Source organism: Parus major, chromosome 7 (genome assembly GCF_001522545.3).
Source record: "Parus major isolate Abel chromosome 7, Parus_major1.1, whole genome shotgun sequence".
Lineage (NCBI taxonomy): Eukaryota > Metazoa > Chordata > Aves > Passeriformes > Paridae > Parus > Parus major.
Genome location: NC_031776.1, coordinates 10,785,200 through 10,812,683, shown reverse-complemented (window position 1 = coordinate 10,812,683; position 27,484 = coordinate 10,785,200). Strand labels below are relative to the sequence as shown.

Sequence of the window (27,484 nt, the reverse complement as noted above, 5' to 3'; positions counted from 1 at the left end):
GGGACAAACAGATATATTTTAATGTCAGAACAGTGCTTCTTTCAAATTTACATTTATATCTTCCTCATCTCTTGTATAAAAGACCTTAACTTGAGACACTTAGCTTTAAAATTGAGTTTCTGGCAATCACTGGTAAGTAAGGGTACTCATGCACACATACAGACTTCATTAATACATTTTTCATGCAATATATTAATTTTCAGGGTGGTTTTTTTTTTATATAGAATACAGGTGATGTTACTTGTACTTGAATGTTATCAGTAGTTAAGGATGTAACAGATAGATCATTTCTTGATTGATTTTGCTTCTACTTCAACACCAAAAGCTACACAAACTAAAAATAGGCAGACTGGATTTAGAAAGCAAGAGCAGCTATAAAAGGAACTGATTAAAGCATTGTGAACTATCACATCTTATGGAAATCCACATTTAAGGTTTAGTTCCACCAGAAAGCCTATGTAGTGCAATCTACAGTGTCTTCTTGTTCTTAAGGCTTTCATTTAGAGGTTTTACATGACAAACACAAAACCACATGAAAAGGAAAATCCTAGAGAGTCCAAATTAGGCTCTAGGAGTCAGTATAAAAAAAAAATTAAAAATGTTTTGATGCCTGATGAAGAGGTCACTGTCTCTCTTCAATGTTAAGTAGATTTCTCAGAATGACAAATTTAAACCTTGGTTATTCTCACTAGGTCCAGTGGCTTCACTGTATCATTGTATGACTTCATCTTGAGACAGTTCTGACATGATCTGCATTAATGTACACACTTCTAATAATGGATTTTCTTCTACCCTAGGCTATTTTTCATAGACAAGCTAGGCAGCAATACCATGAGCTGTTACACTGACAGATTTCAGGATGCAGAAAATACTCATAGGTGGGGCAATAACAAGCAGATGAGGGGTATACAGCAAACACTTCAGTTACAGCTAGAATAGCCTGTACAAACACAAATACCCAGTGATGATATCAAAGCAAGAAACATTTTATACTTTGCAGACCTGTCAGTGAGGAGCTGAGGTATATAGCACAACAAATGCTGACCCAGTACAGAAATGTATATTAATAGCAACAGGATAACTATCACTATCAATTTTCTGAAGGTCAAGAAAGGCCTTCCCAGCCCTGAAGATATAAAGTTTTAGGCAGGGACAAATGCAGGTACTATGTGTTTTAAAAGGAACATATTGTTAGAGGAGATGTTCATAACAGAAAAATAAGCCTGAGAAAACATGCATGAAGTCAATGTGTAGGGCAATATAAGAAAGTAGTAAGATGCTTCACTGAATTTAGTAAGGAAATGTTAACCTGCTCAGAGCAGATTCTTCCAACAACCCACAACCCCTATATCAAAAGTCAATATGATTAATAATTCATGGGCAGGGGAATGTGGCTTTATAATTTTCCAGCTAATGATTCCTCTGCGTTGTAAGGTTTGTCAGTACAAAATCCTTACCAGGACAGATTCATCAGGGGTACATCCTCCATTAACATAATATTTGGCATCCACAGCTGTGATTCTACCATCATTCATGAAGCCAACCTAGAAGGATCAACAGTACATTATTTAGAATTCAGTATTCATTTGTTTCTGAAGCACTTGTATATTTGGAAAATTAACATAAGCCACACATTCAGGGTCATACGGCACTATTAATTTCTGGGCAGCATTCTGAAACTATAGAAGGGCAAGAGAGAAAGAAACCGTGTTTCTAAGATATAGGCTTTCTCTCCTGGTATCTGATCTGTATAGGTAGAGCATAGAACAAGCAACATAAGATCACTGAGAAAGGCATAAGCAGTGGCTTCCTCTCTATTGCCTGAGCTGGCTGACAAGAGTGTCACCTAGGAGTGTTTACTGTAGATGAAATCAAATCCCACTTTACTGGTAGGAACAGTGTCTGGCAGATGGAGTATGACATTTTTGTTTATTAATGAAGCAATGTTATCTTTATCTCACATCTCTCTTTTCACCTGTTTCTGCTAAGAGTTCCTGAATTCTCAACATGAGCTACAGCTCATTTTCAGTTATAGGGATGCATCTTATAAAACCTCTCTTACTTTACCTATGTCGAATGTCATTCAACTTGCTTAGTATTAACAGCTAAATTTTCAGCAGCCTTAGGTTGCAAGCAGTGAACTTTCACCTAGGTTTGTTGAACTGTTACCTAGTCAAGTAAAAGAAGACCTCAGAGTCAGTTCAAGCAGAAAGATAAGGAAGCTACAATCTCTAACAGAGGCTGCATACTTTGATACAAGAAAATAAATGGCCCAGCTACAGACAACGAAAGAAACCCATGAAGAATGTGAAGACTCCAGACCCTTAATATTACTATTGGTTTGTACTGTCACATGAGGGATGGGGAGCTTAGGCTATAAGGGTATAACTGCCCAGGTATAATCCTATTGTTGAGAGTCTCTCTTTGAAGGCATTCAGCTTGAGCTGTAGTACTATTAACTAAAGGTACTTTTTAAGAGAAATCTTTCATCTTATTGATTCAGCAGAAACTTGGATTTAAACCCCATTATGGTGACTGGCATAAGTAATTTATATGACAAGTAGAGAAGGAAAAGAAGGCAGAAATTATCCCAATGAATAATTATGACTGACGACAATACATGGGCAGGGACAAGATTAATTTCCTCCACAGTGCGAGTTTTCTACATGACACTACGAAAAATTAGCTGCTTCTTTGTGTGAATCTAACCACATGGAGAGTTTAAAATAAAGTTCTGCAGAAGTCTGCTATAGGTTAGCTTCCTGTTCCAAGAAAGACAGAAAGAGCTATAAAAGGATAACGACCATGAAGGAACTAGAAAAATAATAAAACCCTGAAGAGAAGAGCAAGAAGCAGAAAAAGGGGCTGTACAGCAACTTTATCTTTTGGGTTCCTGGCCTGTAGTTTTGTTTTAATATTGAATTGGTTATACCAATTTCCATTAATAGAAGACATTACACTGAAATACTGTGTAACATTAACACTGAAGTACTTATTCACAGAATATAGGTAGGTATTTTTCCACTGGATTCTTGTGGCACTCACTTTATATTTAGCAATGAAAGGATGTCGGCCACCAGTGATTACTATATCATCCTCTCGGCTCAGAATAAGACGGACTGCTCTGCTGGTTCTAAATTCAAAAAAGAAAAGTCAAATTGCAATTAAAATAAAGCATGTTATTTATAAGATGGCCATGGCTACTCATCATGTACCTAGATCCAGCCATGCATATAAACATGCATTTAGATTAGACTTAACTTTAATAAGTCTGAACATATGCTTAACACTAGGTCCAGAGTTCATATTTCTCACATTAACAATCATGTCATAATTTTCATTTCATCTCTTGAAAACCAACAAGATAACTCAGTGCAAACTACTCCTGAAGAACCTATCTCAGTATTAAGTGTTTGTCACCTATTAGCTATTCAGAATCAAACTGAAATGGAGTGTCTTGGAATGAAACCAAAATATGATTAACAATAAAAATATGAAAATTAATCTAGAAATGCATATACCATTTAAAATAATTAGTTTAGAAAAATGGACATAAGGTGTAAAATAAGGTCCTAAGAATAAAAAAGTTTAAAGCATTAAAAAAAAAAATTAGCATTAAAAAACACATAATGTGGCCAAAAATAATCAAGAGTAAATAATTATACCAGTGACAGTAGAAGCAACATCAACCTATTGAGCAACCCCTCAGATGACAAGATCAGGCTAGATACAGGATGTAGCCTGATGTGAATTCTGCAGCAAATCAGTTACACTTTTAAAGGAGTTCAGTATGCCCTGACAGCTAATTGCCAACACTGCCCTGCCAAATTTGGAAGATGGGGGATGGAGCTTATGTGCTAACGTTCTTAAACTAATATAAGCAGTATTAGAAAAGGCATAACACCTCACAGATTTAAGCTAATTTTGACTGAAAGATGTTGAGGACTGAACCAGAGCTGCTTTTTCTTAACAGCAGCTCCACTCATGAACTCTTCCTTCTGCATTCTGCTGTGTCAGTGAAGTTCACAACTGGAGCGTTAATGTCTTGTATGTACAAAGTCTCAGTAGTTAGGGACTGGTCCTTTTGTGTATTTCTAGCTTATACTAATACCAACTTCTCACACACCATTAATTTAGTTGAGGCTAGGGCTGCTTAACATAAATAGTCCAGCAAAAAAAAAAACCAAAGAAATGCACCAAACAGTCTTGTAAAATGTGAAATCAGGATTGTATGACTTTTTGACTAGCAGCTTTGGAAAGGGACAAAACATTTTAACCAAAATGGAAAACTTGTTTGCTTCACTTTTTTTTCATATTCCAACATGCACATACTGCACTTACTTGTTTGCTGCCACAGCAGCAATTGATGCCAGCAAGCCAGTTCTCAGGATTTTCCCACCAAAAGCTCCACCAACTCGTTTAACATGGCACATGATCCTGTTGGCTGGAACACCTAAACTCGCAGCTACCATCTCCTGTAAAACAAGTTTTAATATTTTACACCAACTCAAACCAAGCTTAAAACCTAGGTTCTGAAATAGAAACCTTTTTTAGGAAAGGGTTCCATAGATGTTTCTATTCTTCTGCCAGATGACTATAACTTTTCCCTTACCCTAGGTCAAAAAGCAAAGAAATAATAACAACAAACTCTCAACAGCGCTCACATTTCAAATCTTTACCCTGCAGACTGTGAAAAGGCCATTGGCTGATATGAATAATAATACCTTGAATTACATTATCTAAAGAGTAAAAAGCTTCAGGTATAATAAAAATGGATCAGTATTTTTTTTATAGTATATAATATATTATATAATATATATATATTATATAGTATATATTTTATAGTATATATCTATAGTTTTATTTTAAATTAAAATAAAAGGTATTATCTTAGTAATAAAAATATCTGTGTCTTAACAATCTAAGGCTGTGCTAGTGTCAGGAATGTTTTGCTTGATATTACTTTCTCAAACACGAAGTTCTTCATACTACCTGGCTAATGGCAATAGAATAATAATAATGGCAATTATAAAAGGAGCTGAACTGGGATTTGAACACAAAAAAGGCCAGTGTTGAGCTGAAATACCATCAGTTTCATGCACTATGGCTATTCAGGCCACAAGCTATGGAATTTTTGTTTTTTCATTTACCATCATGACAATGTTTAGAGTGCTAGAACACCTCTACTATGAAGTCTGAGACACTTAGAGTTGCTCAGCCAGGAGAAAACAGCTCGAGGGAGACTTTACTGTGGCCTTTCAAACTATAAACTATACAAGAAATAGAGCAAGACTTTTTAGCAAAGCTCGTATTGACAGGACAAAGGGCTATAGTTTTAAACTAAGAGGCCAGGTTTAGACTGGACAAGAGGAAGAAATTTTTTTACAATGAGGGTGGTGAAGCACAGGAATAGGTTGCTCAGAGAACTTGTGGACACCCCATTACTGGGAGTGTTCAAGGGCACGCTGGATGGGACTTTGAGAAATTTGGTGCAAAGACATCCCTGTCTGTGGCAGGGGTGTTGAATTAAATAGTCTGTAAAGGTTCCTTGATACCCAAACCAATCTGTGATTACGAGACTGCTGCATGGAGTAGCAATCTCCCCTACAGCTTTTAGACTTGATCAGATCCTCAGTAGGTTCTGACTCTGTAGGGAACTGATTGCTCCTTATTCCAGTGGAAAAATAAGATAGATGGAGGAGCCTCAACACTCCACGGGGAGTTTTTCATGCTTACAATAGTGGAGTATGAAGTACTTTGTTCAAAGGGAAAGGACAGACTTATCCTGACAGTAGTGCTCAGTGTTTATCAGAATACAGCAGTACTACAAAGCAGCTGTTATTGGACAGTCCAGATGGGCAGTTTCATGTTTCTATGGCTTCTGTTTGTGTTTACAGATTTGTAAGCCAAACTTTGAAAGCTCTATTGTCACAAGTCCAAGCACTTCCTCTGAGAATGCTCTGCATTACCTGAATAATTGCTGGATGCTGTGTTGACACATACAAATCCATTTCTTCATCCTCTCCTTTTGGAACAACAAGCACACTCTGAGTCTCCATGTAAAAGTGTTTCTGTCCCCCAATGCAAATCTCCCCTGATCCAATGAGAAAAACACAATTGTAACTGAGGGAAATGGACAGAAGAAATGAACCAGAGAAGAACTAACAGCCCACCATCATGTAAATTATGGCAATTGATGTCAAATCCTCTGATATTTTTTTTGTGTGAAAGAGCAACATCTAAAATAAAAACACAAATTCAAATCCTTGTAAGATTAAATTTGTCTTGTTCCTGTAGCATCACCAGAACTGAATTAAGATCAGAACACTATTGCCCACAAGTGGTGACAACAATAAATAAAGCATAGATAAGTTAAACAAAGCATGCACATTCTGGAGCGGGTCAAGAAGAGGGCCACCAAGATCATCAGGGGGCTGAATCACGGGATATATGAGAAGAGGTTGAGAGAATTGGATTTATTCATCCATAAGAAGAAAGGGTTTAAGAAGAGATCTTATTGCTGTCTACAACTACCTAATGGTGTAGAGAAGAGCAAGCCAGACTGTTCTCAGAGATTTCCGATGGAAGGATAAGAGGCAAAGAACACAAGAAATCCCAGCTAGATATAAGAAAAATCAAAATCAGTATGAAAACAATGGAACACTGGATGCCTACAGATGTTGCATAATCCCCATATTTGGAGATACTAAAAACATGACTGGACATGACCCTTAACAACCTGCTCTAACCAGACCTGCTTTAAGTAGGAGGTTGGACTAAAAGACTCCTTTCCAACCTCATTATTCTGTAACATTTTCAAGAACAGATGATGCAGCAAGCTTGAATGTAGTAGCAGAACAACAATACACTAGGTTTAGTCATGTTATCTTCCAAGTGCCCAAGAGTTTTCTCCTAAAGGTCTAATGACTTTACCTATAGAAAAAGGTACAACCGGGACTTGAAGAGCACACAGACAAACTCAAATATAAGCAACCAAAAATTCCTCATCAAATGTATTCTACAGTTTACCTTCAATTATATTATCTACAGTTTCAAATGCCTCATCAACATTTCCTTGTTCTAATTTTCTTTTTGGCTCAAAGAACGAGTTGTGTTTTATAGCTTCCTGCAATGGAGAAAAAGAGAAATGGGGGTTTTAAATATTTTTAAGATTCCCAGCTTGTTGCAGCATTTTAGTTTCAGGACTAACACCATTATCTTCAGAGATTGGAATCACCAGCTACCAAAGCCAATGAACAACTGTATTTCATCACTTTACTGTCTGTCATTATTGAGTTTGTTTATTCAATACCAGCAATTCTTTCCTGATGCATTTTGTGTAACTGATGACAGCAGTATCTGATGGAAATGCATTCAGTTTATTCAACCTGCTCTTCCCTGCCATACATTGAGGAAGTGACCAATACACCACACAGTAAGAATGCAACCACATCATCCAAAGAGTGATGCCAGTAAGAGGGGAAGAAATCACAAGTAAGTAAAGGTGGGATCTATTTATACATCAGCATTTGCTTTATTTCTAATAAAATTTCATTGAAGTTTCAATTCTAATGAAATGTTAACAAAATTTGTCAGCCTTTATCTATTTTGCTATCAGACAGACCACACCCACATTATTAGAACAAGTTGTAAAGTGATTACCAGTACTTCTATTCTCTTTAATCCAGGGCAATCCATATGTGACTCCCACATTAAACTTCTAAAATGCTGTACATGCCTAACAACTTTCCTTCATATTCCCCCAACAATTCCTACATCTCCAGCCTAGATTTCAAGCTAGACAACAGATAAAAATGCTAATCAGGAGCTGACTGTTAGCCACTACACATATGCTGACTGACCAGCTGGTAGCTACCAAAAAATTAGAAACCAGCATGCTCATTGTCTTTTCCTCACTAGGAGCATTAGAAGAGGTTTTTTGGGTTTTTTTTTTTGTGTTTTTTGGGTTTGGGTTTTTTTTTTTTTCATTCTAATGTTTCTTATAATAAAACTTGTGAAAACTTCATACTTTTGAAACTTTGCCTATCACAAGTGGTAAAAATTAGACAAAAGGTTAAAAATTTATTTATAGGGAGATACTCAGACTGGTTAATTGGATGTTTAAATTCATCTTGTTTCCTTAAAAATTAAATTTAAAAAGCAACTAAAGTGTATTAAGTACTGCTTTTAGTAATTAAATAGGTAAAATAATAAAAAAGCAGAAGAAATTTTTAGTACCTCAATTGTTAAAATTACTGGTTCCAGCATTTCATACTCTATCTTCACTTTTGCAGCTGCTTGTTTGGCATGAACATCTGAATCTGCAACCACAGCACAGACAATCTGACCCACACAAATCACCTGTAAAATACACATCATGTGATGGAGCAGTGAATTCAAACAATTCCTGTATGTGCTATTGATATTCTTATTTTATGTAACCACCGCTTATGTTTCCTGTTCAGAAGTTTTCTTTCACTTAAAACTTTTGTATTTTTACATCATCCATGAAGCAAACAAATTATAAAAATGCCACTATAACTACAGAATCGAGGAAAATACAGTATTCACAAATGGATAGTGGGAGGATAAAAGGCTGGAGAAAAAACAGTTAAAATTAAGAAAATCAGTTGCAAAAAAATTGTAGTTATACCTCGTTTCTTGCAAATATAATCTCTGGATCATCAGAAAAATAAAATTCATTTGCAGCTGGCACATCACGAACTGTTATGACATCAAACACACCTGCTCCTTTTAGGGCCTCTGAGGTATCAATAGATCTGATTGGGATATGGGAAGAGACAAACGCAATTCATTAATTTTACAAACTGGTCACAAAGGAAGGGAACACAATACAGAGGTATATTTCTTGTACTACCAAGATCTGCTCATAGGCACACACATGTCTTTTCCTTCTGTCTTTCTTTCAGGTATGTGGAGAAGTACAGATAAAAGACAATTTAAGATTCTACTAACCTGCTTCATTTTTAGGAGATAATTTAGATATAACAGGGAAATCATTGGCCCATTAGATTGCCTGAGCTGCATTGGTTTAATAAAAATCACTGCACAATTATGATGTTACAACTGCAACTTTCTAAGACCTAACAGCCTACATATACATTGCAAGATACAAATACTCATCCCTCAGATGGAGGATTCACCTAGAGAGATATAAAAGAAATTACAAGAAGAGTATAAATGGAGAAGGAATGGAAATGTTGAGGTGTAGAAGGATCAGAAGGAACAGCAGAAGGTCTATAAGGATAATGTATTTTGATAGCATCTAATTCAGCAGGTCATCAGATCCCAGCACACGTACAGGCATCTTCTCTGGACACCCAGATCAGGAGACAAAGGAGACTGAATAGATCCTATTGACTCACAGAGATGGGGGTAATGTCAGCTCTGTGATGGGGCCAAAGAGGGCTGTCAAACCCAACACTGACCTAAGAATAAGTCAGGAGATATGACAAGGACTCTTGTCATACTTCTAGCTAGAAGCCCCAGTCCTATATGTCATGACAATCCTGACTAGATCACTTGAATATGTCTTGGTGCCTAAATGTTGAACAAATTGCTAAAATAGGTGTATCCTGGCAGCATAAAAGCATACATGAAAACAGTTTTCTTACAAAATAAAATCCTCTTCTCCACTCTTTCTCCTATTAGCCTCATCTGAGCTTTGCCATCTTGCTGCTGCAATGTTGCCACACCATTTCCTACATTTTGAACAATTTTTTTCTTTCATCATAGACATGAGGTTTCAAAGCAGTGTTGGTAAAACTGAATCTTGAAGTCTGCTTGCACTGCACAACTGAGCACTTTGTGGAGGTAGCTAGGTTAGCTCTGGGCTGGTTTATGGACCAGAAAGAGCTCACCTTCACTAGTACAGTAAAATGGGGTGAGACACTTAAATACTAACAAACCCTAAACTAGTGCAATGATACTGCTTCCAGCATGGGTTTGCCTGCAGGTATCAAGCATGCAGTTCTGTCCATGCATAACTAATTAGTCTCTCTAAAAATCTCAGGCAGTAATTCACGAGGACACTTTCTTCAGGTCCACTTTGAACACTTACACAATCTTAGCGTGAGCTCTGGAACTAGTGACAGCAGCCAGGAAAAGCTCCCCATCCACAGAAGGAAGGTCATCAATGTAGACTGCTTCACCAGTGGCATGCTTTATCCCTGACTGGTGCATAATGGGCCGTCCTACAGGGTCCTGGGGAGACTGGCTCGGCCCTACGTCCTGTACAGTCAGAAACACACACCCAGCACCCCCAGTTAAAAAAAGAACAGTCTTGTTACTCAGAAAATTACATGAATGAACAACTGCTCATACTATCATCTTCTGGTTCAACATTAAAAGAGATGTGGCTGCAGGAGGTGACTGCTGCTCATGGGGATTTCTTTCTCCTCCTCCCTTCTCTTAAGGACCCTTGCAAGAACACCACACAGGTTTGTTAGATTTCTTTTCCTTAATTATTTACATCAAAGTGACAAATCCAGCACTTTTTCAGAAGGACATTTTCCTCCCTTACTGAATGGTGTCATGAAGCTTTGATAATTTTCTGAATTATTCTCACAAGGTTCTGCTCTGAACGTTATCAGTATCAGGTGGTGTATTGTGAGCTATTTGCAATGATTTCTAGGATTTGTCTTCCTCACTGTAAAGAGTAAGTCAGTGACAAAATACTGCCTAAATATTTTCTTCCCGATTATTTCCTTGCACCTGTGTATGAATTTAGTGTCTTAATAATCTTTGCTAAGATTTTCTGAAAATTAATTCAGTGTTTCCTGTTAAATCTGCCACATCAACTAATGTTGCCAAATTCCAGCACACCTTTCCAATTTTTTGTGCTGGTATTCATGCTAACTTTTTTCCTTTTCTATATTTAGAATTAGCTAATAGCTTACAACTTAAAATGTTTTTACTTCTAAAGCTTCCAGCACACAGGGGCTCAGGCTACACATTTCTCCTTCCTGCACTTTCTGGCACACTGTCTGTTATTGGCACAAAGTCAAAACAAACACTCTTCACTTTACTGCCTAAAGCTCCTCAAATGAATGTCTCAGCCAAACCACTTCAACATTTCCACAAAAGAATGACAAGGTATTTGGATTTCAGGATAAACTTTTTTTTTTTTTTTTAAATCTTCATTTTAAAAGCTTAACAAAATCCAAATGAAGGAGTGCAGACAAAAAATATGGCCTTACAAAATCTAAATAGAAATTTAAAGTGGAAAAACTCAAATTTTCTGGGTTTCTAATCTCTTATTACTCAGTGCCAATTGATCTGAGTAACAAATTGTTTCTATTTCTGATGTTCAGTTACTTTATTACAGATGGTGAAAAAATTGGGGAAAAGTCACAGAGATATAGTTCCCTGGATCCTGGCTCCTCTTATTGCCTGCTGTCTTTTATTTTTAATAAGAATAATAATAAACACTTTGAAGGAAACTTAAGATAATTTGAACAAAGTTAAAGTATTTAAAGCTAAAGTGTTTTTCTAGGGAATATCCAAAACTTAAAAGTAAAACAAAAATTTACGTATATGTCGTCTGAATTTTTCTTTCAGTTTTCAAAAATTGGTATTTTGACTTGCGTATTGAGGGCACCAAAATATCAAAAATCATTGTAGGTGTTTCCACCAGGAACTATTTATATGATGAGCTCAGAAAATACCAAAGGTGTTCTTTGCTGCTCTCTGCTGTTGATTTAGGACAACCTGCTTGTGTTAATTAGAGCACACAACCATCACACACCATCTTAATTCCCAAATCTACAGTAAGACCCAAGAGCTCCCTGAGATCTTGAGACAACAAACAACACCATAGCTATGCTACACTATATATATATATATATATATATATATATATATTCCATACCTGGGCTTTGCAATATTTTTTTGCTTTCCTTTCATTTCTTTCTAACTGGGCTGCACACTGCAATAAACCAATTTTAAGGAGTCTGACAATGGAGTTTGCTTAGCATATTTATCAAAGAACTGTCTAGAAGTGAGTATACCCCAGAATCTAATTTTAAAAACAAGGGCTCTCCAAATGAGATACAGTTAAAATCAACCACTAAAACCCTCTTGCTTCCAGTCCTTTGGAAAATCTGTACCTGACCTTCACATCAAGGTTCATGCTTGAACTGTGACTTTACCTAGTCTTATAAAGCACACAGTGTCAGAATGAAATCACTTGCCTGGTATATTTGGATACTCTGGGGCATTCTGGTTTTGAAATCTTGTAGGATACTCCCATATTCCATAGGTATGCCAGGAAAATGGCAAGGATCCTGAAAAGTAAGTGAATTACAACTAAAACTCACATTTTGTACATTACAATTAAAAAAGCCAACAACTAAAATCAAACACAAAATCTTCATACAGGAAATGCTTTCCAGGCTCAAACTAGAAAGGCTCTAAAAAAAAATAATCTGAAAACAATGTAGGGTCTTTAGACATCACTAAATAATATTTGAAAATATATTGGATTCAACAAATATGCTTTTTAAAGTAAGCAACAAAGTAGGGACAGACAGAAGACCTCTGTTTTGAGATCTGATCAAAACTGGCTCAGAATCACTCCTGGTAATAAACAATCACCTAGTAATGGCAATTTAGAGGAAAGACCTCAAGGTAACACAGAAGAAAAATGTAAAAGGGATATTTTTCTCTATAACAATATTTAAGACAAAAAAACCTACAAATTACACCTAGAACGTCTTGTCAAGTGAAATTTTAGTGTCCTCATCTCCCCATCAACAGCTCATACAAGGAGGGCTGGTTTAATATCTACAGATTTTTTCCAAATTCTTTATTGCCATTTAATCTATTTGTGTTTTGAATTATCGACAGAGTAAGATCTCTTGTATATTTTCTTTGGGTCTGGGAGCTTGCTACTGGTGTAATGTTGTATTAATATTACTCAAATGTCTTTTAAAGCCTAATGTCCACAGTAAAGATATCTGAGCACCTAAAAGTTAAATGGCTGTCTCTATCAGTCTCTTTGGGAGTTAAACACCCAGATTTTTGTGTAGCTCCAAACACCAAAGAGAATGATTTAGCACACTGTACAAGTTGCAAGCACTAACATATAGCAAGAACACTCCTTTTATTTGCTGGCACAAGAGCAGACATGGGTAATGCCTGGTTTGCTCAGCCTGGAGGAGACTCAAGGGAGACCTCACTGAGGTCTTCAACATCCTCACAAGGTAGGAACCCACCTCTTCAGTCTGCTGACCAGTGGTAGGATTGAAGGAAATGTCATGAAGCCAGGAAGGGAGAGATTTTTCACCCAGAGAGTGGGAACAGACTCCCAGAGTAGTAGTCCCAGTCCCTAGCTTGAGTTCCAAATGCATTTAGACAATGCTATCAGGCACTTGGGTGGGACTCCTGTGGTGTCCTGTGCAGGGCTAGGAGTGGGACTCAATGGTCATGATGGGTGCCTTGTAACTCAGTATATTCCATGATTTTATGATTCTATAAACTAATTTACCATTGTCTTCAACGATTGTGATACTTCCAGGAAAAATCTGTAGAAGAAACTGACCATCAAAGTTTTCTTATAGTCTATATTTTCACCATCAGCTGAGCCTGGAAGAGCAATTTCTTTAAGAACTAGTCTGCATGCTTCATCCAACATTTGTTCATTCCAGTGTCTGTTAGGAAGAATAATAGATACAATCAGACCAGGAGTAATAAAAAATAAATATAGATTGCAGTAATATATGTGTACAATCAACCACAGACATAATCCTGCTCACAATGAAGCCAAAATATTGATTCTAATAATGTCTGCAATTTTAAAAACAGTGTAGATCAATGTTGCTCACAGAGTTGAGCTCCCATAAGTAAACTGAATTAAGTGCTATGCCAGCATTTTTAAATAAACAAATACATAATTAAACAAGCCCTATTACAGCTTTAAAGCTGCTTTAGCAGTCTTACAGATTCTCACCATATTGCAGATATTGTCCCATATTTAAAGAAAAATAGATAAAGATACAGATGCAAAATGTAGCTACTTTCAAGGGATCTAATTAGCTGTACATTTCCTGAGGAAGCTGTCTTCTTCAAGTATCTCAACACTGTTACTTCTCCAGAGTTACACAACTGTGGATACCAAAATATTAGTCTGTTAGACTAAATTTAATCATGTAAAGCATCAAAAAATAATGAGCACTTCAACTAATGAAACAGTTGCATATTAAATGGAAAACCAGGCCAGTGGGGCTTCATTTAGTGTTGTTTTTATGCTGCTTGAATTTGGAATTTTTTTCCTCCAAAACTTGGAAAGGTGCTGCAAACTGGGAGGGAAAGTCGGGGACTAATTCCAGAGATTATTTGGACCCTGTAGCTGAAGAGTAATTGAAAAGGTGAAGACTTGACTTGTGCTTCTAACTTTATTTGGCACATCTAAAGTTCTCAAACATTGTACCTTTTAAAGACAAGCTGAAGGACTCAAGAACACTGATGAGAGTATTATCAAATGTATGGGATACAGACTAATTTACCCATACTTGGGTTTAGGTGCACAACTGAGTGATGTATATCTCACTCACCTATCTCCCAGCTCATCTCTCTTATCCCTCTGCATAATTTACACTGGAGTTGCATTTCATGTGCAAACTCCAAAACATAACAATCCTGAAAATTCATCATTAAGGCTTGATCATTCACTTGAACATTGGTCAGGCAAATGAAATCTTTCTGTACTTTCATGTCCCAAGGAATATGAACCCAAGCTTTCAAAGTCCATTTGTTCAGAGACACAGACAAGACAGGGAAATTCTACCTTCCACTAAGTGTCTGACAGGTTTGTTTTGCACAGACTGTTGTCAAGACAGCACCTCCATAGAAAATACTTAGATCCTTTATAATGTCTGTTCCCTCTTCAAAAAGGACTCTCATCCCAGCATTGGTTATTGGAAGAGCATTTTCCCGTCTTGGTGCTTGTCGAAATGCAGCGACATACTCCCCCTGAGCAAGAGAAGTGCAGACACGTAAGTATCTGAAAGTAGAACCTGATATTGCACTATGTGAAGCAAGAGAACAAAAAATGAAGAGCACAAATGCAACTTCCTGAGCATTCAAGACCATACACTTTCTTCTCTTGACCTTTCAGTAGCTTTACCATCTTTGATTTTCTAGCTGCTCATACCCAATCCTCCATCACCTACACAGTTCAGATGACCTAGATTTTTCATAGTAGATAACTGGAAGGCAGGGATCTTGTGGAGTTGTATTTGTAAGACCACAAGTTTAGAGGCTTCAAGGTATAGCCATACTTCACTATTCAGATAACATAATCCAGAATTCTCTTGCAAGATCCCATATCCACTCTTGCAAACCCAGTATCAGTTAAAGATTATTATTCAGTTCAAAAACATTTATGGAACCACCACATACATTCAATCTTATCTCATTTTAAAAAAAAATCTTTGCCTATTTGATGCCAGCCATATCGCAAGTGAGGAGCCCGATTTGGTGAGCACAATGGCAACTTTGTCCAAGACCCCTTCCCATAGGGAATCTAGACAACTGCTAGTGCCCTCATCATTTTAGGGCAAACTTTTGTTTGAATATTACTCTTTATATAGCAGCACCAGATACCTGCTGAATTGTGTTTTTTGGCTGAAACTGGGAGATATGGCACTGAATATAAGGAATTCAGAAAGTGATCAGTAGAGGTGCTAGTTTAAACAGATGGATTATGCCCCCTCCTGCTCTTTATTTCATAGTCTAAGTCTGCATAAAGCAAATCTAAACAAACTAATAACTTACCTTTCTAGAATAAGGAATATGGATAGAGACTAAGACCTCTTCTGGTGTAATGGTATTGTTACCAACTCCATCTGCAAAAATATCACTCATAGGAATCTGTCTCTTTTGTCCTAAACAAAAAAAAAAAAAAAAAAAAAAATTCCCAAATCCAGAAAATTCCATACAATTGTGCAATCAACACATCAATAGTATTTTAATTGGCAATAAATACCTGCTGTCTTCCTGAATAAATAACCACTACAGAGCTTACATAAAAATTAACAGTGATATGTTATATAAATTCAAATGGTTGCTCCATCTTGCATAACATCATAATACCAGATTCATAAAAAATTACCCAGAGGTCAATCCCCATTCTGTAATCTTCCCTTCACATACTGCCACAATGATCCCACCCTCACTCCTGTCAATCTATTCCAAATCTCTGCAGCTGCTGTCATAACTACCTTTCACTCTAAAACATAAAAAATGAGGAAGTAAACTAAGTGATAAACAACTGCTGTAAAAGGAAAAAAATATTAGAAGGGTGGAGCTTTTGTTGTTTAGTTTTTGGGTTCATTTCTTCTTTTCTTTGTTTGCTTTTCTCCTGAGATTATGAACATTTCCAGGAGTCCAGAAAGAAATAAATGCTATTGCTTCTTCCTTTTTGTTTTTGATATTTTATTCTAAAAGTGACCATACTTGTTATCCTAAAGTTAAATTTTAAAGTTAAATTTTTCAGAAGGGAAGATGACAAAATTCTGCAAGAAACCTAAATCTCTGAGAGCCCTTTGAACACTTAAAACCTCATTTATGCTACAGAGACAGGCTATCTTCTCCTACCTCTTGAAGCAAGATTGAGCATACAGTTGCTGGCTGCCAAAACAGGATTCAAGTCTGATGTCGATTTTCTACTTATGATGTTTCCACCAAACGACTTGAAAAAATAAAGTAGTTTGTGTTACCTTTCTCTATAATTGTCACATCTTTATGTTAAGTGACAATATGACATGCTAACTATATGTACATTTATACATATTGAAAGCTACAAAAAGAGGTATTGCTAGAAAATTCATGGCAAAAACAAAATTAAAAATGCAAGTTCTACATGTGATGAGGACCAATTTCACACCTGTTACAATTTTTTCAAACTATAATTGCAAATAATTCCCAACATACAGCAACATTTCTTATCTGTTCTCCGCCCAGAGTTCTCAATTGCTGCAAGACTGCACAGAAAACCCTTGTCTTTTCTTCAGGGAACTCGGCAATTGCATTTGTCAAGATGTCTTTCACTAGAGAGAGGCTGCAGGCAGCTCCCAGAGTTAATCCTGTAACCAAAAGATTATGAAAGTGTAAGGTATGCATTGCTTTATTGCCTGGGTTTGAAAGTGTGTTCAGACTGTAGAGTTAGGACAGCTCACGTGGGCTAAGGCAGATAAAAGGAGATTGGCTTTTGCATTTTAAAGGAACTGGAACCTTTCATTTCAGGAGACTGAGGGTAAAATCCCCAGAAATTATGAAACTGAATTAATACCTCACCTCTTCTGCCTAAAGGGAAATCCCTTCTCTGCTTCCAGCTGCACATTCCAACTGCTTCCCTTGCACCATGCTTTGAGTAAACATTTAGGAGATATTTCACACAAAGATGAGTCAGCTTCAAAATGCTTTCAACAGAGTCTTCCTATTTTTAAGTATGATTTTCATCCTAATTTGATTTTGCTTTGCATATGTACATTTTAGTTATTCTTCTACGGTGTGGGTAGGTAGCATTGGCAGCAAAAGCCCAAATAGTCCTAGTAATGAAAATAGTATTCTTTTTCCCACTAGAAAGACAACTCATATGCATTTACTTAAGTTTTATTGTAAGATTATACTTCTCATTTTTTTAAATGGTACACAGTTCCTTTCTATTAAAAATAATTATTTACATAATATATTAATGCTTTCAATGAATGCTGGGATTCAATTAAATGTATAAATGAAAATATAAATAAATTTAATGGATTTTACTCAAGCAAAGCAATATTAAATTTTGTGTATCTAAAAGAAAAACTTAATCAAAACATATTTTGCATTTAAATCTGATTAAAGAGAGGAAATGCTATTTCTGGCTGGTAAATTAAACTGCATGTTTCTTGTTTTAGAACTAGTAAGTCTCAGCTTCAAATACCTAGGTTTTATTTACACACTTTAAAGAAGAAGTTAGCATTCTCCCAGCTTCTTTTCAATTCCTAGCTACTTTTCAGCTAAGAAAAACTAGTCTTTGAATAAAACTGGATGACTGATCTGAAACAGATACAGTAAATGCAATGACAGAACTATCAAACACAGTTCACCACTTAAGAAGAGTGGCTTTGGGCATAGAGCTAGTAATTTCATCAAATATGACTTTCATTAAAACTTTAAGGCTATAAGCTTGTATAGGATAATTTTTATTCAGTTACTTTAGACTATTATAGTAAGTTGAAACCTATTTCTAGTTGTGTTTCTAATCCACCAGAATTTATTTAAAATCCAAAACCTAGTCTAACTAAAAAAAACTTCCATGCTTATTACAAGCATGTAAGTTGAGGTACAAACTTTTTAACCTATTCTAATCAATGCTGATTGATTCTAATCAATCTATTCTAATCAATTCTAATCAATGATTGAGAACAAGATTAGTTAATGCATGTCAGCTATGCCAGTTTAATCACAGCCTTTTTTCTAACATAACCGAGCATGCTAACTCTCCCTGTGGTTCTGTTTGGGTCTCTCTGCTACTCAGCAGAGCCTGCATGACTAAGCTCCAGAACCAGTACTATCAGAATAATCAGCCTTGCACTAAAGCCCAAAATAATACTGCTGGTCAGTTCTGCACTGCGTCATGAAGACAAAGTCATCCTGCACTGTGATGTTGGCAACAGCCCCCTAGACCTGGGAAAGAGCCAAGCATGCTTAGGAATGTGTTGCACAGCACTTCACACGGTCAGCACTCTGGAATGGTGCAGCATTCCTTACTGCAAAGAAATCTACTTATGAAAAACGTAAAGTCTACTGACCATCATTTGTGTATTTCAACACATTCAGATCTGGGATCCTTGCAGGAGCAATAAGAACTGGATGGAACACACCTCTGAATTTCATGTCAGGTCCTACAAGATAGGAATAGACTTAGGCAAAAAGCTTTTCCAAAACGACAACTCCCACATAATGGGATGATGAAGATACATAAAGAAGGACAAATGTAGCCCCACTCCTCTCATGCACACAGGAAACTAAAGCAAAAACAACAGAAGCCATTCTGATCACAAACATACCCACACCGGTGTTCCCAACCACAAGAGGTGCTTTAGGGTGGGCGGCTTTCAGATCCAGCAGTTCATCCAAGCTTACAGGAGAAATCCACGTTACTCGCTCCCCATGAAAAACCAGAGTTCTTTTTGGTTGATTTTCTGCCATTCTCTGATGGAGGAACATGGCAGATTTAAATATTTATAGACATATAGACAGAAGTGTGGTCTAATAGATACACTAGACTGAAAGTCCAAAATGTTCTTAAACAACAACCATTCTACATAATCCTTTAAAACTGGACAAAAAGGAGACAGAAATGTTATGCTGGCTCTTTGCAAAGTGATGAAAGTTGAGACTGTGTAGGTGAAATGTCTTCAAGGAATTCCAATGGACTGATAAACAAGATTGATAATAAACAATTGATAATAAAGGAATAGATCCTGCAATTGCTAAAATTGTTAGAAAAGTGATAAAAATATGTATGGAGGTATTTGTCCACTTAGCTTGCTTGGAGAGCATCCACGACACTGACAGCAGCATCTCCTTCTAGATTTTGCATGCACTTAGGTGTCTGGCTGTTCTAGCACTGTTCACTGATGACTTGGAAATAGCTTGTGAACCAGTGCTGGTACAAATGCACAGCCAAGAACTCATGTTCTAGTCATCAACCTTTCTCCAGAAAGCTAGTCAGCTAACTATAGAGAACCTGGCTTCGAATTTCTACACTGACAATAGAGTAAAACAAACAGCTTTCAGTTCTTCTAGGGAAAATACTGCTGTAAATAATGAAGAATTATTATAACACTTTCCATTCCAGCAGTTTATATCTTTGGCATGCTTTAATCACTAGGGTTAAACACACTCTGAGCTGGGTGGCTAACTGAGAACACACTAACAAAACTATTTAGCTACAAAATTGTTTTCCAATATTAAAAATTGTTTGCCATTCAGTTTACTGCCAAGTATTTGTAACTTCAGCTGCTGGACTGAAAACCCACTTTAGGTTGTTTCTTTATCTTCTCACCTAACACTTAACTCTGCAACTTCATTTTCCCAATATGACTTTTTTGGTATGTGAATATACAGTAAGCTTACTGGGAAAAAAACTAAAAAGGAGTATAATAACATGAAAATGTTTTGACATTTCTTCTGATGAATTACTGCTACACAGGACTTAAGAATTAATTCTGAACAGAGCATCAGAATAGTCTATAAGTAGCAAAATGTACCATTAGTTCTGGAGGGAATATAAGCTCCTGGGTGGGATCTAAGGGCTGGAATTCATCTGTTGAAAACAGGCTGGTGGAGACCTTAAAAAGAAGACAAGCAAAGACCAAGAATTTTCTCTCATCATTACTTTTATACAGCAACAATAAAAACAATAGCAAAACCAAACCAGGAGACTGCCACTCAAGTCAGTAAAAAAATCAGTAATTTCATTATCATTTGGATTTGTTGTTAAATCAACGTGCACCATTTGGAAGTGCTGAGGTGAAAGAAGTGTTCATAACATTTTCTTAAATTTTACTGCTAACACAAATGTCAGTGCAGAAGCAAGCAACTGAAGGACTAAATACAGGCTTCCTGTAGTTCTACTATAACAAAGAAGTTTCATGCCAACCTAAAGTACTCAAAACCCAAAGAAGTAGATCAGATACTACTGAAAGAAAATTGAGAACAAGGTGAAATACTTGTATGGGTAAGAGGTTTCACATAAAATCACAATCATAGCTCTAATTTTTAAGAGTGTATCAATTCTTTAGACTCAAGTCAGCAGTTTTCCTAAGAGACCACTACTTAGAGCATCACTGATCATTGATTTAAGCAAATTTCACATATGCCCTAATGTCTTGCACAAAATAATTCTCACTGTATTGGCAGAGCTCAGACTATTAATATTACTGAATCTGAAGAGCTGTCCAAGTCTCAGTCCTGGAGAGCCAAACTACCTTATATAAACAACCTGACACATCACTGCCTCCTCATACAAATATACCCATAGAATCCTCAATTTTTCAAAATATTTCTAAATTTATTGTGAGGAATAATAATTTATTTATTAAATACTCTATGCAATATTCTAAGTTTTATATTGAAGTAGGGTCAGTAATATATTTAAAACTTTACCTTCTCTTTATTGTCAAACAAGTCATCTTCCTGATCCAAGCAACATTTTCCATTTGCTTTCCTTTGACAACAAATAGATTCCTAAAATAGGAACATCCCATTAGTGAAATACTACCCAGAATGGTAATGAGTTAAAGCTCATAAGAGTGACTCTATATTTCAATAAAGATTGACTTAAGTTTAATAACAAGTCAAATTAGAAAGATTAAGTGTTAAAGGAGTGATATTAAAAAAATAATTTAAAATCATCAGATGTTGAAGTCCTTACTACAAAAGAATTCCGACTATGTAGAATTCAGTTGACATTGTGAGAGCAGATGTAGATAATCTGTATTGTTCCCCTTACCAACAGTTCACTCCCATTTCTCCTCTGTAAGTTTCTGACACATTGCATGATAAATTTACTAAGAACATGGAATGAAATTCTGCTTTTATTCATGCCAGTATTATCCCACAGTAAAACACATGGAGTTACTTCAGATTACTCTTCATAATCCAGGCTAGACACTGTGTTAATTTGTGTTAATCAATTTTTGTAACAAGTTAGGCCATTTACTTAGAATGGCATTTTTAAACAGAGGGAAGATTTTAATGAAAATCTTGATGGCTTGTCTATGCATATACATTGATGACACCAATCTAGCAATCTTATTGCCGCTACTTCTTACCTTACAGAAAGTTTTACAGGCATCTAGGATTGGCCTGTATCCAGTACAGCGGCACAAGTTCCCTGAAGGAAGGAAATCAAGTCAGAAAAAGCTTTGCTCTAAAACCCGTGGCTTTAGAATGTCATCTCTTTATGTGAGTCTTGTGTTTTTGAAGCTCAAGAAGTCTTAGCTCTCAGAAGGACAAAATAGAACAGTGTCACAAGATTTAGGACCTCACAGCTCCTGACAAAAAATGCTGTTTTTTTAAGGGGAGTGTGAAATAGTTGAGATCTGCACTAGAGTGAATGCTGGCAACAGCTCTGTACGCAGGAGAATAAGAGATTGTACAATATTCTTCACACACGCAAAATGTTGTTCTCCTTCCCCCTAACTTTTTTCTAGAGATGAAGGATGTTCACATTACACCTCTAAGTTCACCGCACAGCAACAGGAAATGTTTCAGCTCCACAGTGACTAGAGCACAACAGATGACAGAGGGCTATCTTACCTACAAAAAATGCTTACACTTTCCCTTACTGAAGGTAGTCTATACCTCTCTATCTTATTTGTTTTAATCCTACTGCAAAGGACCTGTCCTGCAAGGCTTCTGACATTGTCAGTGCCAGATATAAAAGGACCCTGGAGATGCTCAGATGCAGCTGCTTCTCCAATATAGCATCATTTTTACACATCTGATTTTAAGCACTTCAAAAGACACATATGGGAATGTTTTGAACACCTGAAGCAATCCACAGCTCCATGTTTCATTTTCCAGGGGAAAAGAATTACAGGGAATACAAGGCCTGCATCCAGTAGCAACTCTTCTAGGAAGCACAGTTTGTAAAAGTACATCATCCACACATGCAGGCATGTATACTCACATAGACAAAGCATCTGCAGAAATGCTTCAGGAACACACCTGCAAACTAAAAAGTGGCAATATTTACCAGCCAGAGCTGCAATCATCTGCTCCGAAGTTGGTTCTGGGTGGTTTCTTAGCAAAGTGTATATGGACATCACCATTCCAGGTGTGCAGAAACCACACTGGGAGCCATGGCACTTGGCAAGTCTTTCCTGAAATGAAATACCACAAACAACACTCCTTCCAGCACTCATCTCACAATGAATGCTCTCTTAAATGGGAGATGCCATTACAAAATGTTGCCTTCGTAATAAATCAGATCTTTTAATTAAAACACTTCAATATCAAATGAGAATAATTATTGTGGGTGTGATGTTCAGGCACATCTTACTAAAGAAGCTAATTAACCCTCAGTGGACTTCTGTCTTTTTGGCATTTATACTAAAACATGAGCCAAAGGGACATTGTCCAAGATGTGTCATTAGCCCAAAGACAGCATAGCCTGACCCACTCCAACAATCATTACATACCAACTGATCACACTGTCAATATTAAAGTAAGATCCATCATGAGCCATGTCATGAGCCTTGATCAATCAATCACCAGAAACCATTGCTGTCCTCTGTTGTCATTTAGCGGGGAAAACAACCATCTTATGAAATTCCTATGCCCTGTCACTAAAGCCATCCAAACAAAAAATTAATCAGTATAGTGATACTGTATTCTCACCTGAACTGGATGAATCCTGGTTTTTGTACTTCCAACACCTTCCACTGTAGTCACTGCTGCACCGTACAAGGAACAAATGGGAAGCAAACATGCATTGGCTGAATAGTGTCTTTGGAACATAAAGGAGAATAAAGAACATGAATACCATTTTAATAAGTCTGAGTATTATTTTTTAGGCAATCAAGACATAGTTCATACTTACAAAGCAGCCACTATTAACATTTGGAATGAGAAGGGATCATTTTCTAGCTACGTCTCTTGTCCTCTGGATAAAAATGTACCTAATAAAGATAATTCCATGGAATTTTTATCTTCCTTAATATCTCAGTCTTTTCTAATTGCCCTCTTGTCTCTCTTGCCCACAAGCAATCTGTCAACTGTATTTTGGAGAAGGAAGATAGGGAAGGGAAGACTGGTGTAGGCACTGGAAGGAAGAATTACTGTGGCAAATTTATAATTAAAATTCTGATCCAAAGCCGATGTAAAATAAATATCACACTAAATAGGAACAACACACCAAAATGAAGACTCTTCAAAGCATTTAATAACTTTAATAAAATTATTTGGTTTTTTAACATAATTGAAATGTTTCTTTTCAGGAGTCTGCTTTAAGTTTAGCTCTTCCATTAACTTTAAACATTTTCATTTGTGTTGCATTCCAATGTAATGTAACTGTACAAAAGGACAACTGGAATGCTTTTTTCCCCATTTAAACACTTCAATGCACAATGACATGTAACCATTTAAGAATTTGATTAGAGTTTCCTCAACTTAAGAGCAATTTATTCCAGTTTTTAGTTTAATGAAACTTTGGTTTTGAGTTTCAAAGTCTTCCTTTTTGTGGGTGGGGTGTAATGGGTGGAGTTGAGTTTTAAAAGGTTGGTAAGACTCACACTTCTGCCTGCCCTACCTTCCCACCAATCATATGCCAGTATGCTGCTTTTGGCTGGGATAGAGTTAACTTTCTTCACAGTAGCCAGTGCAAGGCTGTGTTGTGCTGCTAACACGGGGATGTTTAGTTACTGCAGAGCAGGGCTTACACGGAGTCAAGGTCTTTTCTGCCTCTAACCCCACCCCACCAATGAGGAGGCTGAGGGACACAAGAAACTGGAAGGGGACACAGCTGGGACAGCTGACCCAAAATGACCAAAGTCATATTCCATGTCATATGGCATCACGTGCAGCATACAGAGCTGTGGGAAGAAGAAGAAGAAAGGGTGGGAGTTTTGCAGTAATTGTGTCTGTCTTCCCAAGGAACCATTATAGATGATGGTGTCCTGCTGTCCTGACAGTGGCTGGACATCTGCCTCATGATGGGAAGTAGTGAGTAAATTGCCTACTTTGCTTTGTTTGCACGAACAGCTTTTGCTTTATCTATTAAACTGTCTTTTCTCATCCCATGAGTTTTCTCTTTTACCCTTCTGATTCTCCCCCCCATCCCATTGAGGGGAATGAGTGAGCAGCTACATGGTCCTCAATTACTAGCGGGACGTAAACAACCATACAAAGCTGCAGATAGGAGTCACATTCCAGTGGTCAAGCCAAGGCATCTTAAATTAACACCTCCTACAACCTCTTGCAGGGGCTGCCAGTATTTATAAGTAAATCAAGCATTGGAGTATGATAGTTCACGAAATGTACAATATAGTTGAATTAGCTGCAATTTTTACAGCATTCTCTTTTTGGATGAAATTTCCCATTCCTCTAGATTATTTTACTATTAAGTACAAGTTCAACAAGTCTGCTTTTAAAGTTTCATATCTGGATATGGTAACTACTAGAATAAAATTTTTTGCAGTTTTTAAAATTTTCTGTTGAGGATACCGTATCTTCTTTGAAGCTGGCTCATAAGTTGATATCATCACTGTGCAGGCACCACAGCCACCTCCTCCACAGCCATACTTAGTTCCTGTAAGACAGACTGAAAATGTTGTCATTAGGGAAAATAATTATTTTTCATTATGGTTCCATTTTGGCCTTCCACTCAAAGGCTTGAGACCACCTTTTTTCCTAAACCCCTAAGGAACACAGAATCAGTTTGGTATCAGCATACGTATTGGACTCCTTTCTATACTGGAATAAAATTCTCAATTAAAGCAAGATGGAAGCTAAGGAATTACATGACCAAAATCCTCTTCTTAAGAAAACAGAAAACTTGATTAAGGTTTATTTTGGAAGAATAGTAAATTGGGACAGAAAAGGGCAGTGAAAAATAGTTCTCCAAGTGAAAATATGAAAGGAAGAAATGTCTAATGGGAAAACTAGCTTTATATCTGAAATTCCAGTGGAACATTAAAATCAATTTCCCAGTTTCTCTCAGAAGGCCCATTTATAATCCGGATATTTGCCTTGCATCTCATCTGAGAGATCACACTTCTGAGAAAAGTACTCATTTCTGTGAATCTGGAACAGTGGCCAACCTAAAACTGTGAATCAACAAACAGCTAATTTAATGTTCCAAAGTCACCAAAAGTAAGATACCTTTTTGCCCCTCAGAATTCCATCAGTCTCAGGTTCTCATCACAAGATCTCCCCTTTACCAGGAGAGAGACTGTTACAAAGCTTTGGGGTTTGTATTCTGTCTAAGATTTATATATACTGACAACTAGGTTTTTAGACTTCTTTACCAGGTGGAAGCAGGGGGAATGCAGACAGATATTCATTGTGCCTGATGGTGCAACTCTGTGTGACAAAAAGCCAGGCTAAAAATACAGCAGCTCAGCTGAAGAATATTTGGATTAAGAAAGAGACATCATTTAGTGTCAATGATTTATCTTAAAGGAATCACAACTTACTTTAATCTGGTAATTAAACCTTGAATTAAAATTTATTAGGATTTTGCTTGGATAAGGCTTTCACATGAGTGACTTAAGGGAACAGACAAGAAAAGGATACGCCTCTTTCGCAGATAAGACAAGAGCATTTGTTCAGGATCAGCATTTTTCTCTATTATCTACAGCAAAAAAAGTAAAAAAAAACAAGGTTTAAAAAAAAAGGTTTAATTAAGAAACCAAGGCCTTTCAAAATTCAGGGTACAGACTACATTCACAAAGCCAGAAGAGAATCTTTCTCTGGTTCCCTTTTATAGAACTACACTAATTGCCAACACTGCAGGAGAGTTAGGTTCGTTCTGGAAATTCTTTTTCAGACAGATACATTTCCAGAAAAGAAGTGTTAGGGCACCTTGCAAGAACTAAAAATAACTGCTGCTCAGTGAAACGTTATACTGAGGGAACTGACCTTCGGCCACACTAGAAATAAAAATGCAGAACTTTAAAGACAGCATAAAGAACTAACTAATGATTTGCAGATTTTAAAGACTCCCTGGCATTCTGACATACTAGAAGAAACAGTAGAGGAAACCTGTAAGGCTATTAGCAGCAGCAATTTCTTTTCTAGTTTTATTAACTTCCACTCGCCATTAGAAACTGACAACAGAGAGCAACAGAAAGACCCACATTCTTAATCGAGTACAGTATTTCTTATTCGGTAACTTAAAATCAGCTGGTTCCTTACAGTTACTTTGGATCAACAACCAGTCCTTGCAATATCATCTTAGTCAATAATCCAAATTTGGGCACTGGAGTCTTTGCTTTCAATTGTGCCTCTGAAAACCTGACACCGTCAAAGATGAGAAGCCAGACATACGAATGAAAAACGCGGTTTCCTTATCAGCCAAGTCTGATACCCAGCTGAAAGTCAACTTCATTTTTGACACGGTTTTTCTCCTAAACACAGCAGAGCTAGCCAAAATGGGATGCAACTATCCAACCTCCTTCTGGAGGTTTGTGTGAGGATTCGATTACACTCGCATGAATAAGTCTGAGGAAGCCAAATCCGTGCCCTTTGGGTCTCCTTTAGCCACATTAGCCCCTTTTTCTCCGGGCTTTACTTACCTTCCTGCCATTCACATAGAAAACGAGCTCCTCAGCAGCCGCGGCCCCTTGCAGAGCCATGGCTCGCAGTCCCAGCCCCGGAGCAGCAGGGAAAGCCGTGCAGCAGCAGGCGCTTTGCTGTGCGGGGCGGGGCCGCGGGGCGGGCGGGGCCGCTCCGAGGGGTCCCCGCG

General features: G+C 37.1%; 1 protein-coding gene across 3 annotated transcripts in view; it reads right to left on the bottom strand.

Moving 5' to 3' along the window:
• The window catches only part of AOX1 (aldehyde oxidase 1), a 39,711-nt gene extending 12,296 nt beyond the window's left edge, over positions 1–27,415 (bottom strand). For 2 of the 3 annotated variants that reach the window (XM_033515946.1, XM_033515945.1), the window contains exons 1-24: positions 27,315–27,415; positions 26,314–26,371; positions 25,243–25,339; positions 23,419–23,527; positions 22,775–22,901; positions 21,849–21,910; positions 21,181–21,261; positions 20,283–20,363; positions 19,077–19,221; positions 18,819–18,911; positions 16,954–17,105; positions 16,618–16,711; positions 15,796–15,905; positions 14,807–14,991; positions 13,508–13,670; positions 12,213–12,305; positions 10,082–10,251; positions 8,654–8,780; positions 8,239–8,361; positions 7,030–7,126; positions 5,970–6,094; positions 4,342–4,475; positions 3,046–3,133; positions 1,458–1,544 (exon numbers count right to left, since the gene is read on the bottom strand). In XM_033515946.1, coding sequence (XP_033371837.1) covers positions 1,458–1,544; positions 3,046–3,133; positions 4,342–4,475; positions 5,970–6,094; positions 7,030–7,126; positions 8,239–8,361; positions 8,654–8,780; positions 10,082–10,251; positions 12,213–12,305; positions 13,508–13,670; positions 14,807–14,991; positions 15,796–15,905; positions 16,618–16,711; positions 16,954–17,105; positions 18,819–18,911; positions 19,077–19,221; positions 20,283–20,363; positions 21,181–21,261; positions 21,849–21,910; positions 22,775–22,901; positions 23,419–23,527; positions 25,243–25,339; positions 26,314–26,371; positions 27,315–27,374 — 2,661 coding nt within the window. In that variant the 5' untranslated portion in view covers positions 27,375–27,415. Of the gene's footprint in view, positions 1–1,457; positions 1,545–3,045; positions 3,134–4,341; positions 4,476–5,969; positions 6,095–7,029; positions 7,127–8,238; positions 8,362–8,653; positions 8,781–10,081; positions 10,252–12,212; positions 12,306–13,507; positions 13,671–14,806; positions 14,992–15,795; positions 15,906–16,617; positions 16,712–16,953; positions 17,106–18,818; positions 18,912–19,076; positions 19,222–20,282; positions 20,364–21,180; positions 21,262–21,848; positions 21,911–22,774; positions 22,902–23,418; positions 23,528–23,620; positions 24,612–25,242; positions 25,340–26,313; positions 26,372–27,314 lie in introns of those variants that run through there. The other variant, XM_033515947.1, reaches the window with a different exon arrangement.
• Positions 27,416–27,484: the final 69 nt, after the last annotated feature.